The sequence below is a fragment of the Thunnus albacares genome, chromosome 18 (assembly GCF_914725855.1).
Source record: "Thunnus albacares chromosome 18, fThuAlb1.1, whole genome shotgun sequence".
Classification (NCBI taxonomy): domain Eukaryota; kingdom Metazoa; phylum Chordata; class Actinopteri; order Scombriformes; family Scombridae; genus Thunnus; species Thunnus albacares.
Window position 1 is genome coordinate 4,928,306 of NC_058123.1, and position 18,419 is coordinate 4,946,724.

The 18,419-nt window shown below is 39.4% G+C and overlaps 1 protein-coding gene across 2 annotated transcripts in view; it reads right to left on the bottom strand.

The window, feature by feature from the left end:
• ttc28 (tetratricopeptide repeat domain 28) overlaps positions 1 to 18,419 on the bottom strand; it is a 163,298-nt gene that overhangs the window by 3,935 nt on the left and 140,944 nt on the right. For both annotated transcript variants that reach the window (XM_044333458.1, XM_044333459.1), the window contains 13 exons: positions 17,687 to 17,816; positions 17,216 to 17,443; positions 15,693 to 15,861; positions 11,326 to 11,466; positions 10,480 to 10,624; positions 8,813 to 8,992; positions 8,154 to 8,728; positions 7,817 to 8,064; positions 6,606 to 6,730; positions 4,706 to 4,783; positions 4,461 to 4,620; positions 2,895 to 2,971; positions 524 to 653 (listed from right to left, as the gene is read on the bottom strand). In XM_044333458.1, the coding sequence (XP_044189393.1) occupies positions 524 to 653; positions 2,895 to 2,971; positions 4,461 to 4,620; positions 4,706 to 4,783; positions 6,606 to 6,730; positions 7,817 to 8,064; positions 8,154 to 8,728; positions 8,813 to 8,992; positions 10,480 to 10,624; positions 11,326 to 11,466; positions 15,693 to 15,861; positions 17,216 to 17,443; positions 17,687 to 17,816 (2,386 nt within the window). The remainder of the gene's footprint in view (positions 1 to 523; positions 654 to 2,894; positions 2,972 to 4,460; positions 4,621 to 4,705; positions 4,784 to 6,605; positions 6,731 to 7,816; positions 8,065 to 8,153; positions 8,729 to 8,812; positions 8,993 to 10,479; positions 10,625 to 11,325; positions 11,467 to 15,692; positions 15,862 to 17,215; positions 17,444 to 17,686; positions 17,817 to 18,419) is intronic.

Consider the following 18,419-nt stretch of genomic DNA (forward strand, 5'->3'; position numbering starts at 1 on the left):
CTCGTCCAGGATGATGACCATTTGTTGGCTCATCTGGGGACGCCGGCAAAGGCGTCTTTATACTTCTACTTTATATACTTTTTATAAGCTACTTTATACTTCTACTTTGCTGCATTTCAGAGGGAAATATTATGCTTTTTTCCTCCACCACTTTTATTTACAGGCTATAATTACAATTGGCTGGCAATTTTCTATATTTTTTGTATTAGTTATTAGTCTTTGGAGTGGTTTATAAAGAAACTAAGGTAACTGCTCTCTTGGAACTTGTCACCTAGTGCAGCGGTGTGGCTCATTAAAGTGTTTTTAATAGTTTTTGTACAACAACGGAGGTCTACGGCATAGAGGAATAAGATATATCAGGCTTTGGATACACACACAATACTTGTACGTGGATCAACTCATTGTTGGTTTAGCTCTGCACATGAGATTTGTTATCAATAAGAAAAATACAGAAGATCGGCAGCCATAACCTTTGAGTATGAAAAGTGAAAGTGAAGCTTGGTTTTCTGTACTGATGACTCACCAAGTGCAGCCAGGAACTCGTGGCAGCCTGGAAGCCTCCACAGCTGCACGCTTATCGACACTTGAATGGGAGCCAGTGAAAAGTCCTGCTCTTTGTCGCCTGACTGCAACTGCACCAGCACTTGGTGAAGCTGTGGAGAGGAAAGATGCAATAATGATTGGAAGAAAGGATGAGAGAGAGAGAGAGAAGAGAGAACAGCTACTGTAGTATACATAGAAGTTTAAAATTTCAAGGGAAAATTATCACAATTCTGGAAATTTAATTCTACAGTCTTATCTTGCTCAGAGTAATTTGATTCTTTTCTGCTTCTGACTAATTTCTAACTCTCTTTGGTGAGTGAACCAGAGGAAGTCCAGTATCTATTCTCCAGTTTTCATATCATGGTACAACTACTGAGCAAAAAACAAGTCCTTTGAGTCAAAAAAATTCTCATTAAAGCAAGATTGATGTAGCACTGACATCACAAAGATCTTTCAAATAAAACATTAGACTTAAGTACAGCAAATTTGTGTTCTTATCTGCGTGTGCGTACTCTGACCAGTCTCACGCTTTCTTTGAACTTGAGTCAGCAATTTCATCATGAAACACTTACCATTCCCACCATGCTTTTAACCGCCTTTGTGAGGTGGGTTTGAGAAAAGAGGAAACAGAACTTTAGAGGTTTATATGAGTCACTGCAAACCCAGTCATGCATGAAAGATGACTTGCTTATGTTGATGATACCTATATGGTATGAGGAACCTCAGAGGTCATGCAAATTGTAAAAAAAACCCAACAACTATGACTTGCAAAGAGTTATGTAAGCATTTTTATCGAGAGGCTTTCTTATAATACCATCTAACATAGCTGACATGTGCATCTGTGTGAGGTTGTGTGTCTACATGTATTTCTTACTCTTTTCTCTATTTTTCACTACTTTCACTTATCGCCTCACATCTGCCCCTTTATAAAGCACTTTTTAAATTGCTGATTCTGATAAGTGCTATATAAATAAATGTTATTATTATTGTTATAGTCATTTTTAATATTATTATCATTACAACACGGTCACAAACAGCTGGAAAGGAAAAAAAATGATAGCAAAAAATGAAGTGGTGTGTTCATTTTTCTGGAGTGAGACAATACAAAACGTCTGATGGTCATTTCAGATCCACAGTAAGACAACAAGTGAAGGCAACAACACACATGCATCACTCAGACGTGAATATGTTGGCATGAACCAGTGGTGGAAAGTAACTAAGTACGTTTACTAAAGTACAACTTTGAGGTACTTGTACGTTACTTGAGTATTTCCATTTTATGCTACTTTATACTTCAACTCTACAATATTTCAGAGGGAAACATTGTACTTTTTACTCCACTACATTTATCGTACAGCTGTAGTAACTAGTTATTTTTCAGATTAAAATTTTACAGTAAAAAAAATGAATGATAAACTTATAAAATACAAGACATGTTTCCCAACCCTTTTGGCTTGTGACCCTTCACAGTCTAGTTGGGACTTCTTGTTTTAGATGTCTATGATTTGTCAGCAGTTCCACCAAAGAGAAATTTCCCCTCTCAAAATATCCAAGCTATCTAGTATTTATAAGCAGTATATAAACAGTTAATAAATGGTTTATTACACACTATAATGTAGTTGTTGGCAGATATAAGTGTGTATTAATGTATTTGTCAACAACTATAATTCCTCCTGTGGACACTCAGAAGTGTTTGCTGCTGTATAAACAGATAATGAATGACAATATAGTAAAATACAAACGTATAATTGCTGACCAACACTAAACATTTAAAAATGTCCTTATAACTGCTTGTGACAAAATTATAGTGCGTTAAACCATTTATTAAAGGTTTATATACTGCTTATAACTACTGAATAGGGGGACTTAACGAAAACAAATGTGTGTGTGTGTTTATCTTTTTCTTCATTTCTACTCCATTGGTCATCTCACGACCCCTCAGATTTATCTGCTGACCCTTTGGAGGGGCCCAACCCCTAGGTTGGGAACCACTGGACTAAACTAGCTAACTGTATATAAAGTAGTTGAAACTAGCTCCACCTCCAGCAGCTACAACAGTAACATGCTGCTCTAACACTGATGCTTCACTATTAATAATCTAATGATGTCATATATAATAATATATGAGTCAGAGGGACCAAACCACTACTTTTACTGCAATACTTTAACTACATCAAGCTCATAATACTTATGTACTTTTACTGTGGTAGGATTTTGAATGCAGGACTTTTACTTGTAATGGAGTATCTGAACATTGTTGCATTGGTACTTTTACTTAAATAAAGGATCTGAATGCTTCTTCCACCACTGGCATGAACAACGGTGCCGTTACTACACAAACATGTCAGTACCTTATGAATGAGCTGCTCTCCGGCCTCAGATGCTGTGACCAGTTTACAGAGAGCCTGCAGAGCTGGAGGAGTAAGACCTGAGGACACACAGGAGGTTAAATTAGATCTTCAAGCAGAGATTTTGCATCTTGATTATTAGTTTAAAGAAAAAATCCATTAAATCTCTTTGTTGAACCAAAATGATCTAACAAACTCAGGCCCTGTTTACACCCGGTATTAACATGCGTCTCGGGTGATCTGATCACACGTGGACAGCTCTAAATACAGGTGTAAACGCACCCAGGACGCATTCAGGATTTTCGGATTTTCGTTTTTTCTTGTTTTTCCCATTTCCCTAACTGGGTTCCCTCTTCAAATCGACAATTGGAATAGAAATTAAACCAAAATCGGCAAATATCTTATTTTTCATTTGTTTGTATAAAAAAATATTCAGAGGCTAAACACGGCTGAGTAGTTTCCTCTGTCCTGTCTAGTCGATAACTACAGTTTTTTAGTTTTGCTGCACTGCTCGACATAATGAGCTCAGGACTGTGTGTGTAACAGGCGACCTGTTGGATGTGTAGAAAAACACAGAATTAACATTAGATCCCGACCGATCCTGTCAGCATGTCGGAGATTTAAATAATCAATGAAGTTACGCTGCTGTGTAAATGCGCACAGCGTCTCTCAATGGAGGCAGCTGTGGGGAGATCTCTGCATATAACTCTGTATATGTGTCTCTGTATATACTCTGATGCAGCGTTTGCATAAAGAGCGGGGAAGTGAGATCCGATCACAAGTGGTCACTCAGGACACATGTGGAGACACATGTTAATGCCAGGTGTAAGCAGGGCCTCAGATAATGTATCTGTCCAAATACCCACACTTGGTATTTGAGAGCAGTCAAGTCTCTACTTGTGTTACAAATTGCTAGTTAATGCCAACAGTGTCCCGTTAAAAATGCAAATGTGTGGAGGTTTATCAGAGCTTATTGGGACAAGCTTTGTTCATTTATAAGGAAATTCTGTGGCTCGTAAAAACACCAAAACATAATTCAGTTGAGCTCAGATGCTTTGCTGTTTTTGTTCAATCCCCACTAACAAAGTTAGTCAACCAACAGTTAAAATCTGATGACAGCTGAGAGCAGTAATATAATTAACTTCTTATGTCCTTATGGGGACTTATGTGGGACTTGCACATAAACACAAACTTATGTGCTCAAGACTGCAAGTGTGTCTGTTGGGACAAACAACAAACCCAATATGGTTTTTGTAAGGAGGGAAAACTGACCCTTTATAATACAACCATAGAGAATTAAAAGGATCATTTGCTGATCTTAGCTGTGAACTTGTCACATCGGAGGATCCCTGAGAAACGGATTTCATAATCGGCCTCTACTGGGAGGTTTTGGAAGTCTCTCCTTTCTGAATAAATTGTGTATTATTCTGTAGCTGATGAAATATACACAAAATAAATGCTGTTTCATGGGAGAACCTATTGCTCTCAGATCCTGCAGGGACAGAACATGTTATTCTGTCACTGTGACTGACATGAGAGACATCATGAATAATTGAACAGCTGTGGTACCGAGCAGGGACTGTAGAGTTGTGCTGCACTGCTGCAGTCGGTCTCCGGGATCCGATGTGGGGAAGAAAACCGCCGCGGGGAGACCGGCGCCGCTACCAGAGAAGTCCAACCGGAAACCCACCGCAGACAGGAGGGCCTGCCACCCGGGCACCCCGCCGACCTGAGAGGAGAGAGGAGAGAGGACATGAGTGGAGAAGACATAAAGGTTGATATATGAGGATAAAGATACAGGAAGACACACAGACCTTATTCTCTACGCTTTGTTGTGACGTGTACATCGGGTTACACTGGCCGCTCTGAATCCGCTGCAGAGACTTTTCAACCTGGAGAAAAGAGAAAGAGACCCAATTAAAAACCCATCAGTACCAGTGGAAAACTAGCATCCCAGCCAGTGTTTAACTGATGCTTCCATTTGAACTGATTAGTTTATCTCATCGTCAATCAACATATTAATACATCCTTCATTCAGAGTATAACCTCCTACCCTCGGGCAGACGATACAGACTCCCTCACTGCAAACTCAACCGTTTTAAGAATTAATTTGTTCCAACCTCCATTACATTTCTTTACAATGCTGCTTGAGGCCAAAGTTTGTGCAATAATTTTTAATAATCCTTACAGTGCTTTTACTCTGGTGATCTTTTGGCATTAATTTTTTATGAGGTGTATGTATGTATTATGTTATGGGATGCATGCAATATGGCAATATGCATGAGTTACGTTACGGGTTATGTGCAATATTGTCATGTTATGTAATTGTTGGTGTTGGTATGGCGGAGGTTGTATTGTTTGTGTCATTGTGGCCGTCAAGGCATTCATGGTGCAGCTACAGAGTCCAAGACAATAAAGTTTATCGTATTGTATTGTATTGTAATACTCCTGGTCCTTACAAGCAAAATGAGCTGCTATCACAATTAGTTTTATCTATATTGTTATGGTAATCCCAGTGATGTCTGTGCATCAAAGTTCAGTTGTTTCTTGAGTAAAAAGTTTGTTGCTGAACTTCATTTAGTGATTATGAGGCTGCAGTTGTCAGTTTCACCAAGAAGCTCACAGATGATTTTACTGGTTAGTTGTGTTTCTGTTGTATTATTTGACATCTTAAGAATGAAAATCCTCTAATTAAACTCATTTTCTAACAGGATTTCTCAAAGCGAACCTAAATTCTTCATATTTATAATGCATTATAAATCTTGAAAGCAATTATTCACATCAAATAACGTCCTGGTTATTCTGAAAAACAAAATATGCAACACATCCATATTTGAATTATTATTATTAAGAAACAAAGAGGCACATAAATGTAAGTAGGACACAAAAGCAGTTTATAGCCTGAGACTAAAACACTGCAGGATTTTCTGATGCGCCCTGAACTTCCATTTGTAACATTTTGGAGATTTCAGGCTGGACCACTTAGCAACATGGTCCGATGGAGAACTGATTGATGGAGCTCATCATATGCTGAACCACATTTGTATTGATTTTTGAAAGTATACTTTTTTTTCAGTAGATAGAGGGAAAGTGATGCATCAAAACCAGCAGAAGATGAGAAGGAAGGACATTTGCTGAAAAAAGCAATTTATGGAGATTGTAAATCATGAAGCTGAAGGACAGAGATGACATGAAGTGATGGACGTAACCATGACATGGAACTAAATTCAATATTTGTGAAAGATTATATTCATTTGTATTAAAAATTTATATTTAAAATGCAAAACTGCCGCTGCAATCACTCTAAAAGTCATATTCATAGCAGGTTTGTTGATGGAGATTTGGCTGATGTGACTCTGAGGTTCAAATTCATCTCAAGTGTTAAATAAATTATGATGGAGGTTCAGACTCTGTCTGCAACTAATGATTATGCTCATTATCGATCAATCTGTCAAGGATTTTCCAGATCAAGTGATAAAATGTGTTATAGTTGCCTGTGATAACATTATATTCAACTAACGGTCCAAAACCCAAATATATTCAGTTTATTATCATATATGACAAATAAAAACATAAAATCCTCACATTTAAGAAGCTGGAAGCAGTTAATATTTGACATTTTTGCTTTAAAACAATCAATCGATTATTGATAATCGATGGTTGCAGCTCTAGTCCAGGCTCATATGAACAGTCACGTTGTTAATAATGTCTCACCAGGTGTAAAAGCACTCTGAGGGCGTCTCTGGCTCTCTCTGGGTACTGGAGGATCTCTGCCAGGGCCTGACCGACCAGCGACATCGGGCTGTTCAGCTTCACATCGCTGCCGATCAGCATGTAACCTGAACACAAACACACACTGAGATATTAGAGACTTTCAAACACTAGATTAGGTTTTCTTTTTTAGATTTCTCAACAATACAATAAATTAGAAAAGAGTGATGTTGCACAGTTTGATCTCTTCTCTGTGTTTTGTTTGATTTTTAAAGCAGGTCTGTTTAGCTCAGTGATGAATCGAGCCTCCAGTGGAAATGGAGGAAATGTTAACTGAATTATTTGTTTCCCATTCTACAACAGTAAAATATTATATCACACATATTTTAAACAATAAAACATGTAGGGGAAGTTCATCTTGAGATCCAGACGGCTTTTTGTCCTTGTTTGACGTACACATGACACCTTCTTATGGCTGCAACTAATGATTATTTTCATTATAAATTAATCTGTTGATTATTTTCTTGATTAATCGATTAATCATTTGGGCTATAGAATGTCAGAAAATGTTCCCTGTTATCCAGAACAACAGTCCATAACCTAAAGATATTCCGTTCAATGTCATATAAGACTAAAGAAATCAGAAAATATTCAGATTTGCGTAGCTGGAACCAGATAATTTTTGCATTTTTGCATATTTTAATTTTAACATTTTTCTTTAAAAAATGACTCAAAATGATTAATCGATTATTAAAATAGGTGGCGATTCCTTTCAATCGACTAATCTATTAATTGTAGCTCTATACTTTTTTATGCAGTTTGGTTTTATACAACTGAATAACATCAAAACTTGCACTGTGTATCACTCCCTGCAGTGCATTGAAAAGTTGCATTAATGCATTAATTTGAAAATGTTTGAACGTCTTCTGAAACAGCTCATCAAAATACTGATATCACTTTGTTTATTTACATTTGAATGCAGCACAAAAATGTAGTTCATGTATGAATGTAGCAGTGCAGCTCAAAGGTATCACTTTCCTTTGAGATCCCTTATTTAGCATTTATAATCAGCATATAAACAGTTAATAAATGGTTTATAACACACTATAATGTAGCAGATATAACAACTATAACTCCTCCTGTGGACTCCCATAAGTGGAGGCTGCTGCATAAACATAATGAATGACAATATAGTAACATAGTGTTTTGCTCACCAGCCCAGTTGGATGGGTGCGAGAAGTGTTTGCTACTCTGTAGCGTCTTCATGGCTTCTGTCAGAGCGGCGCTGGCTTTGGTCCCGTTGAGGAGGGCTGTGTAGAAGGTGTGGGTGAACAGTTTGGAGGCAGCTATCGGTACAGGCCACAGAGAGACGCACACACACTGGACGCCTGCAGCCAAAAAAGCTCGGGTCAGACCCACCACCCCGTCGGCCGTCACCCTGCTGCTGGACTCCGGGTACAACCTGAGAAGAAGAAGTCGAGGTCAGAGGTCAGGTGGATCTGTCAGACCTAACAGATTTTGTAAAGCTTTGAATCTGTGTGAAATTTATACCTCAGAACCACTAGTTTGACCGTCAGACACAGGTCCAGTATATCAGCCGCAGTGAGGAGGAAGTCTTGAAGTGCCGGACTATCGCAAACACTCTCCACATCACACGCCCTTTCCCCGTCCTCGCTCATTTCATCGACTCCTCTGAGTCTCTCTGGGCTGCTGTGACTCTTCATAAACGAACTTTTGACCCTTCCGTCCTGATCCGCGGTGTCGCCTGAGATCGAAGCCCCGCACGGTGACTTGTCCTTGGGTCGGCTTCCCGCCCCGTCTCCTGCGGTATGCTCCTGGCCGGGGGCGAGGACCAAAGCGGCGAGTTTCCAGGATATGTGAGTCGCAAAGTGAACGCACTCTGCCTGACTCAGAGCTGAGAGTACGCGCTCCTTCGTGGCGTTGGCTCCGGTTAGTGGATGACATCCCAGCTGTTCCCCCAGCCAAAGAGCCTCATCTTGGGCTGAAGGTAAGGGCCCCCACAGCCAGCGGTCCATCACACTGTGGGGCAGACGAGGAGCCCCGACCACCGCAGCCACCGAACCTCCATCTGAGCAAAGTAAGGGACCTCCGCGGCGAGGATGAGGCTGCGGGTTGAAGCAGGTTATCAGATATGTGTGTGTGTTTACATTTTCATAGAGATTTCTTTTCAAAAAATATGATTCTCCCACCTTGATTGTGGCTTCCAGGCTGGCTAAAGAAGGTACAGATATGAGACTGAACCTCTCGTACAGGTACTCATTAGAGGAGCTGCCTTTGAGCAAGGCAAACGGGATCAGGTACAACTCTCCCTCCAGCACTAATACGAGCTGTCTGTGTCTGCCGACAGGTCCACTGCTGTGCATCAGGCCCTGGAGAGATAAATGTAGAGCAAAGATGACAAAAAGATTAAAGGATAGGTTCACAATCCTTCAAGTCTGTCTTTAAACAACAGTCAGGTGTCCAAATGAACATTGAAACAGGTTTTGCTTGCTGTAATAATTCCTACTGTTCATACTCACCTTTAAAGGGGACATATCGTACTTTTTTTGATTTTCTTGGTCATTTTTATACTGTTGTAATGTTGGATGTTAAACATGGTCAAAGTTCCAAAACTTGAGGTGGACATATATAGAAATGCTACCTGAAAGTCAAAATTCGGGGCGTCAACCTGCTCTGAATGCTTTGTTTGCAAAGTAACCTCTACTTTCCCATTGAATTGACGTCAGATTGTTCACAGATGTTCACGTTGTTCACTTGCATATTTGGGATTGTATTTCAGCTTGAAAATCCTGCTACTATAGTTTGTTTACGTAACCTCCAGAGCTTGAGGAAGCTTCCTGAATCTGGCCAATCAGAAATGAGTGGGCTCATCAGGAGGCGGGCATTAAAGAGACAGGAGCTGAAACGGCCTGTTTCAGACAGAGGCTGAACTGAGGGGCTGCATAAAGAGCCAGTATAAGATAAATAAGGAGTTTTTAACTGTAAATCATGCAGATATATTCCAGTAGAGCCCCAGAATATAAATACAGAGCTGGAAATGTGCATGATACGTCCCCTTTAAAATATCCCTTATTAATCTCCTTTGAACGGAAAGTGATTGGCGATAAAATCCACAATCCTCGTTATGTGCAGAAACGCATTCCAACGTTTATCTGAAGCTTACAGAGGCTTCAGCGGTCTGAGTAAGCAGGGATTCAGACTGAAAACAGCCCTGTTGTTTCAACAAACACGTTGGTGGGAGCGTGTTGTTAAAGTACCAGTGAGACAATGATATACGATCCAGGAAGTCTAGTTGGAGAACAGATTAATGCATTTAAAGGCTTATCAGATGCCAAAACACTGCACAACAGTTTGTAATACTCACAGACGGGATTTTACAACCCTGGAAAGTTATTATGGCTGTAACTATTTTATCTTTTGTCACTACAATTGTGAGCTAAACGGTAGAAATACATTCTTCACGTTACAAGGTAATCCACCAGGAATGTACACTTCTACTAAAAAGATTAACTTTGGACAGTATCCACTTGAGGTAGGACGGCTGAAGCCTCTTATAAGCTTCAGATTAACTTTTAAATACATTTTTGCACTGAAGGAGGACTGTAGATGTTGTCCCCCATCACTTACACTAGAAGCATGTTAGGAAAGGATTTAAGGATCAATTTAATCACAAGTATGAACAGAAGGAATGATTACGGCAAGAAATATGTTCATAAGGGCTCCTCACTATTGTTCTAAAACAGACTTGAAAAATAGCAAACTATCCTTTAAGGTAAAAAAGCACAAAAAAGTAAATGCAAATATGCAGTCTGTTGAAATAAAGATCTTTCCAAGGACATTAACATACAGTACATACCCCTTCCATTGGTGCTATGAGTAAGTCGTAAAGGGCTCGTAGAGGAGGTTTGCCGATGTTACTTGGCCGGTAAGGAGGAGATGATAAACTGTCCTTAGCTGGAGAGACTGTGGCACTGTAGAGGCTGGTCATGCTCTGACAGCTTCTGTTAAAGACATAAACACACATGACAGATACAAATACACACGCCTGGTCTGTTTTAAATCAATAAAATAACAAGACTAAGAGTCTACAGCTGTGCTAGCAGCGCTGTGAGGCTGTACTGAGACACAGTGGTACTTTAAACTAAATGATATCACAATGACAATGCTAACATGCTGATGTTTAGCAGGTATGTTTACCATCTTACTTTAGCGTATTAGTATGCTATCACTTGCCAAGTAGAACTAAACACAAAGTACAGATGGGAATGTCATTAGTTTTGCAGGTATTTGGTCGTAAACCAAAGGATTGGACAAACTGAAACGTTAATCTGATGATGGTGCAAAATGAAAAGTCTGCAAAGTTATTACAATTTATCCTCAGTAGGACATGAATGTTTGTGCCAAATTGTATGGCAAACCATTTATTAGTTGTTGAGACATCCACTCAAAACCACAAATTTCAATCTCGTACACAATATAAAAAGTCAGCGGATCAACCAAAGTCATTAAGATGAATCCTCTGGGAACTATGAATGTCTGTATAATAACTGTTTATGTATAATAATTATAATAATTGTTAAGATATTTCAGTTTGGCCCAAAGTGGTGGACCAACCGACAAACTGATCATCATTGCCATCCCTAAAGCCAGCAAAGCAGCTCCCATGACTGAAACTAATCAAACCTAAAAACCCAAATCAAACCTGTTAAAGAGGTTATTTCTGGACACCATGCGGAGGTAGCCTGTGGGGTCAGTGGCTGATGTGAGTTTGTTGTTCAGCTCCTCAAACTGCTGCTCCAACAGATCTCCTGCTTCACTCTCTGTCTCGCTGCTGGAGCCCACTCTGCAAAGTAGACAGGAACACATTAATGGCTTTCACCATTAAGTAGTAACATGTAATTCTGTTTTTCGGCAATCAAGGCCCATTTTATTCAGTACAGCAAGCAACTTGAAGAAAATACAAGCATTGTTTTAAATTTAGATAAAGTAGTGACTGTGTGTCCATGAAACTAAAATCTGAGGTTGAATTATCCAAAAACCTTCTTTTTATTTCCTTCAACAGTCATTGTCTTAAAGGACGGGTTCACAATTTTTCCAGACTGTCTTAAAACAAACCTACTGATATATACTCCAGCATACTATGGTTAAACATATAGACTATGTAACTTTTGCTGAATAGTGCGCCTCTTTGGCCACTAGTGATAGTTACGGGATCATCAAATACTAAATGCTAAAATGTAGCTGAACAGTAGTAGAGTCAGTGAACTGACTTGTTAATGGTAGCTACACAGTAATACCGTTTTTAAGTTTACTAACCTTAGCTACGATACGCTAGTAATGATGAGCTGTCATCAGCCCTTAGTTATGATATTGGTGTACCTCAGGGATCTATTTTGGGGCCCCTGTTGTTTATCCTTTACATAAATGATCTCCCCTCTGTATGCAATGAGTCTGAGATTCAAATGTACGCAGATGATACTGTCATTTATATACATGCAATAACCTGGCCTATGTCACACAGTGGCTCGATAACTCTTTTAACTGTCTTAAATGTGAAGAAAACTGTATGTTCTTCACTAAGAGGTCAACAGATAATCTTACACCTAATGTTTATGTTGCAGAAGAAAAGCTGACAGTGGTATCTGATTTCAAATATCTTGGTCTAACAGTTGATTATAATCTTACATTTAAAAAACAAATTGAGATAGTAACAAATGTAGTGAAGTTCAAGAGGGGATTGTATAATATCTGTGAGGAGGACTGCCTTTGGACAGTCAGCTTTTTCAGTAAGAGCAGCTCAAACATGGAACAGTCTACCAAAACTTATCAGAGACTATGACAAATATTGTTAATTTAAAATTAATTTAAAATCATGGTTAAAAGACAATCAAGTGTGTGACCATACTCTGTGACTTATTCAAATAACCTGAAGCTTGCTTTGTGCTATATTTTATGTGTTCTTATGAAGTGTGCTCTGCTATATGTACAGTATTGCTGTTCCTGTTTTAATGTATGTTATGTGTCTTTTGTAGCTGTCATTACACCTGTCCAGGACCTGCAGTGGAAAATTAGCCAAGATGGCTGAACTGGCACATTTACAGAAATGTCTATTAATGTTCCCTGTAATTTTAAACTGTATAAAAAAAAATAATAACATAAAATGATCATACCAGACCATGTAAAGCTGTAGCAAAACCACTGAGTGTATGAAATTCAGTAAGTGTTTGTTTTATCTCTTATGAATTAGAGACGAATTTGTTACTTCTATCAAAAATTACATAAACTCTCTTTAAACAGGATACAAATAGAAATAAGGATTTGTTTAGGAAATGATTCAATGTTACTGTTTTTTTGGCAGCTCATCACTGGCAGTAACATCTCTCTAGGAGAATAACAAGAGTTTTTACACAGAAAGAAGTAATAGGCAGCAATTAATCACAGGACTCAGGCCTTCTTGTACTGGACTGATGGCTCACAGAGTTTGTGTTTGCCATTAGCAAACACCATTACTTTTTATGGAATCCTCTGGCAGCACATTTCACACGCTCAGGGAGATTTGATCTGTTTAAGTATCCATTTCTGCTGCCTGGATACATGTTAGGAGGTTGTAAAACGCTACTAGCGGGTTGGAAAAGCATTTTAAAGCTGCCTATGTGCAAATACTTCCCAAGTTGTGGATGAGCAGGATTCATAATAATCACACATAAACCGCCATGCTTTAATGGTCGGAGACACCAGGCTCGCCACAGCTTTAACACACACACACACACACACACACAGACAAACACACGACAGAAGTAATGAATCGCTGCTGGCTACAGTAACCTCACTGCAGTGGTTTTCACAGAAAGTTGAGACGCAGTTTGTGTGGGGGAACATTTGCTGACACGACACATGGTAGTAATTTACAGAGTAGTTGAGTTGTGCCAACCAAGGCCTGAAGTTGTGGGCAGGATAATTGAGGATAAGGAAATATGGCAGGATAGGGTAGGAGAAAAAAGAAGACAGATGACAAACAGCATGCAGCTCCTCCATCTTACTTTACTCACTTTCTCCCTTGAGCTTTAATGGGTGAAGATGTACAAATTGCAAGATTAAGAGTCTACAGACATGCAAGCAGTTCTGTGAGGCACAGAGGCAATCTAATTTCCTAATTTTGCAGATATTTGGTCATCAACCAAACTTTATAAATTGAAATGTTGACCTGATGATGATGCTAAATGAAAAAATAAGGGATGAGTAAAGTGACTACAATTCATCCTGAGGGGGGACATGAATCCTGACAATCCGTCCAATAGCTGCTGAGACATTTCACTCAAAACCACTAATGTTAACTTCACAGTGACACAAGGGGAAATATCAGAGGACCACCAAACTCAATAGAATTCATCCCCCGGGTAACATGAATGTCTGTACAAACTCCATCCAATAGTTGTAGAAATATTTCAGTTTAGACCAGCTGACATACCGACACTACTATCCCTAAAGCCATGCTGACAACTAGAAAGAAGTTGAGTGATGGAGCAGAACATCTGAATTGTTTTTCTCTCTGTTACAGTAATAGTCAAAACGACTATTATTACAACAATGCTGAATAAGTGGCTTTTGGGGCATTTTATGCCTTTAGCATAAAACAGACAGAGGACAGATGACAGGAAATGAAGGTCCACTGCTGGATTTGAACTAAACGTTGCAGTTATGCCGCAGGCATCTTAACCAGAAGGCTACCAAGCACACCCTGAGATACCTGCTTGATAAAAAGTAACCTGGTAACTCTATAGATGAAAACTATTCTGAGGTCTAATGTCTGTCTAAAATGTGTAAATGGAGAAAAAAGGTTTCTCAATATTAGTTGCAAGAAAATGTTTTGTATGGCCACGATACAATCAAGAACTGCATGTAATTTCTGTCATCATGGTCTTTCTAAGCAACATCTGCTTACAGACTGCATAAAAAAGATTATTCTATTTTTTATTACAATAAAAGATCCAATTTAAACGCACAATATGTAATTTCAGCCGCTAGGGGTCTCAATCAAAACAATAACAAAAGACGGAGCGTGATGACGGTGTGAAGTAGCAAGGGATCAGGGGAGTTGTTGTCTTTGTCGTTAAATAACCAGCTTCACCGGGAGAGGATTACTCCAGTGTTACTCATTTGGGATGTTTTTACCGGGAGCCGAATTACCCACAGAGGTCTCCTCCTCTCTAGAACAAACGGACCCGGATATTACAGGTTAAAAACACTGAATAAAGCAGTTTAACCTAAAAAGTCAGTGTTTCTCTGACGATGTATGGCGACGACCAGATGTCCAGTACGGGCTGTTAGCCGAGCTGCTGCTAACGTTTGTCCAGTTTATTTCTCTGATAACTTAAGATCCAGACGTCCAATGACTAAAATCCTTCTTCCGGCTTGAAGATATAGTTAAAAACTACCTAAATTTATCATGAAAATGTGGCTTAAAACTGAATAAAAGTTATTCAAAGTAGAAATCATAACATTTATTTCTGTGGAACAACCACAACGCCGATGTATTATCTTGTATGTGTGTAAGTTACTCTTTGGTAGACGCCATTGTAGCAGACAAACACAGTGCCGCCGTATGCATCTTGTGCGTGTTTACTCTTTGGTAGAGGAGGTATGACGCCATCGACAGGCGACCAAATGAAACGGTCCGTTACTTTGATTAAATTACAGATTTCTCAGGGTTTGACAATTGTTGGAAACATTTGGGATAATGTAAGTACACAACTCAACAAAATATATAACATAGGTCTAGTTGTTTTTAGACATTTTAATGTGGAATAATTACATATTATACCTTTCAGTAAAGAACATTTGAATGATTCAAAAGGTTAAACATTGCAAATAGTTGAGTGTTTAGCAGTAGCTCTACATAACACCTTGTTTGTGTTGCATATTATTTATAGTTTGCTTGATTTGATTTTATATTTTTTGTTTTATTTGCATGTCCTGATTCTTTCTTGAGTGTTTGCTCTGTGGATATTTAGTGTGTATGTTGATTATGACAGAATCCAATCAAATGAAATCATAAATAAAAAGCACTACCTGCTGTAGTGGCTGTCCACTCCCAAAGCCTCTCTTGCGTTGCAGATGTACTGCTCCAGAGACAGAGGACCTCCGCCGACTCCTCCACCATGTGGGCTCCCACCGTCCTGGAACTCAGACGCCTCCGCTCCGCCTTCTCCGAGATACACCTCGTGAAACTTCACAATACCTGTTATAGCATTGAATTAGGAAGAATTAATGCACGTTGTAAGTTATATTTGGGTACAAACATCAGTGAGGCTGGGTGTAGTGTTTGTTACTGCAAGATAAATAGAGATAAATAAAAACTGGGACAAAAATCAACTGTCAGTCTAGATGAGTGACACTACAAAACATATCTGCATACAAAATTGCTCCAAATGCCTCAGTATGCAGGTTAGATTTTTGGGGAATATCTTAATTATTAACAAGGCTAAAAGTCTAAAGCCATGCTGCAATTGCTGGATCTTAGAGGATGAAAATGCAAAAGTGTTGGGTGGAACAAACCAGCAATGGGGATAAAAATGTAAAGGTTTCCTGAGGGTTGTTGGCCTCGAGGAAAGGCCACACGGTCATTAAGGTCAAAAAGTGATTAAAATCCAAAGGTTTATTCCCCTGGGCGCATAAATGTCCTCAAATGTCATGACAATTAGATTATGAGACTGTGCATAGTTGACATTTTGGGCCTGAAGGTGGCGCTGGAGGAAAGATCATGGGTCGTCCAGAATGAAAGGGTTTATCCTCTGAGGAGAATGAGTGCGCTCAGTAAATGTCATGACAATCAGTGTATTACATTTTGGTCCACACTTCAGCAAACGTTTGAAGCTATCCAGCTGTGAAATCAGCAAAAGCGCTTCATGGTTCTTTTGAGCCCTTTTCAAAGGCGTAGCCAGAGGAATCGATTTTGGGTTAGAACCCCCCTGAAATATACTTTTGTGGACGTATATTTTAGTAAAATGCACTCTCAGCTCTTAGCTCTGTCTTTGCTCTCTACCAACTCCTGAGGGAAATATCTGGCTCTTCAGCTGCTAAATGCTCCACTATGTTCACCAGCTAGTCTACAGCTAACTGTGTCTGTTTGTCATCTGGTGCTGAGCAGGTAGTGTACAGTGGCTTTTTAGAGCTTTTTCTCTGAAAACAGCTGCCTGCTATGACTGAAAATGACACTATGAGAGCGCTGAGAGTGAACAGAAACAGTAAAGTTGCAACAGACAGATAAACAATGAGCTGAAACTCGCTGCAAAGCTCCGTAAAGCAAGAGGAGCTGCAGAGTCACTGATAATTCTCTGTAGGTTCATCACTACGAGCCACAACCAACACATTACACACTGACAGATCAGACATTGTTATTATTAAACAAATATTGATTATAACCTTCATTAAATCTGGGCAACTGATATTTTTGTACAAACTGAAGCTTTGGCCTGATGATGGCACTAGAGGAAAGGTCAGGAGTAATCTCATTTAGAGAAGAAACATTTTCCAAATTACTTTAAGTGTGTTTAAGTGTGTTTAAGTGTGTTTAAGTGTGTTAAAGTGTGTACCTGTGCCTGGAGATATCAGCCAGCTGTACAGAAAGCCTCCAGCCAGAGAGTAGTAGAGGACCATGGCCCTCTGACCGTTGACCGTCTCCAGGATGTGCTCGACAGTAACCGGGATGTACGGGTCAGCGCTCGCTGCTTGCTGACTTCCTTTCTGGCGTTCAACCAGGAGGTCCGCAAAGGCACGTGTTCGCCCTCGCTCTGCTATGGCCAGCGCCTCATCATGGCGGCCTGAGAGCAAGGAAAGACAGGGGATACATTAGGAATCAAAAGGGAGTTAGGAAGCAGGTGCGTTAGATTTTGGGAGAACAGAATCTCCTTGTGAGGTGATAATTTGTGCGTTGAGAACAGGCACACAGAGATAGTGTGAAGCTGAGAGAGGAAAAGGTGAGAACACCTCACAAACGAAGCGAGGCGCAGCGATTTGCACTGTAAATAACAACACATGAGGAGAGGAGAGGACAGTTAATTCACCTAGGCTGACGAGGACTCTCTGGAGAGCCTGGTACGAGCTGGTTTGCAGATCAAACAGAGACAGCTTGTAGTCCGTACTGTGCTGCGTCTCATGACGAATCGTTTCAAATAACGTGGACGCTCTGTACAGCTGGAACGCACAGAAAACAAACATACATCAAGTTGACACTCATAGACTGAAGAATCCAGTTATCTGAAGAGATAAATACAGATTTCCCACAGGTGTGTTATGTTTCCTCACTCATTTATTCAGCTTTTTCCTTTAATTTGTCAACCTTCTTTATCTATAAACCACATTATCTTTATTGTTGTTATTATTAATTTTGACAGAAGCTGACTAAAGGACATCAAACAGGGCCATTATAGGGAAAGTAAAATGCTTAACATCATGTAAAAGACGGGAAAAAGAAAAGAAAATGGGTTAGAATGCAGTATCATGGTCAGCAGGTCTGTTATGTCCATGATTGTCCTATAAAATGATGAAATATCCTCCCATTAAAACTTTAAATGGTACCAACGTCACTCCTGCTGAGTCACACTAATTATTTAGGAAAGTTGGCTTGACAGCATTTCACGTTCATATTCAACATTTGGCTCAAAAATTAAAATTAAAACTCAGCTTGTTGTATATAAAGGCTGTTTGTCTTTTTCAAACCGTAAAACATAGTAAACAGTCAACTTTAATGTCTGTACTTGATTATGATGATATTCTGTTCTGTCATTACTTCAGTAG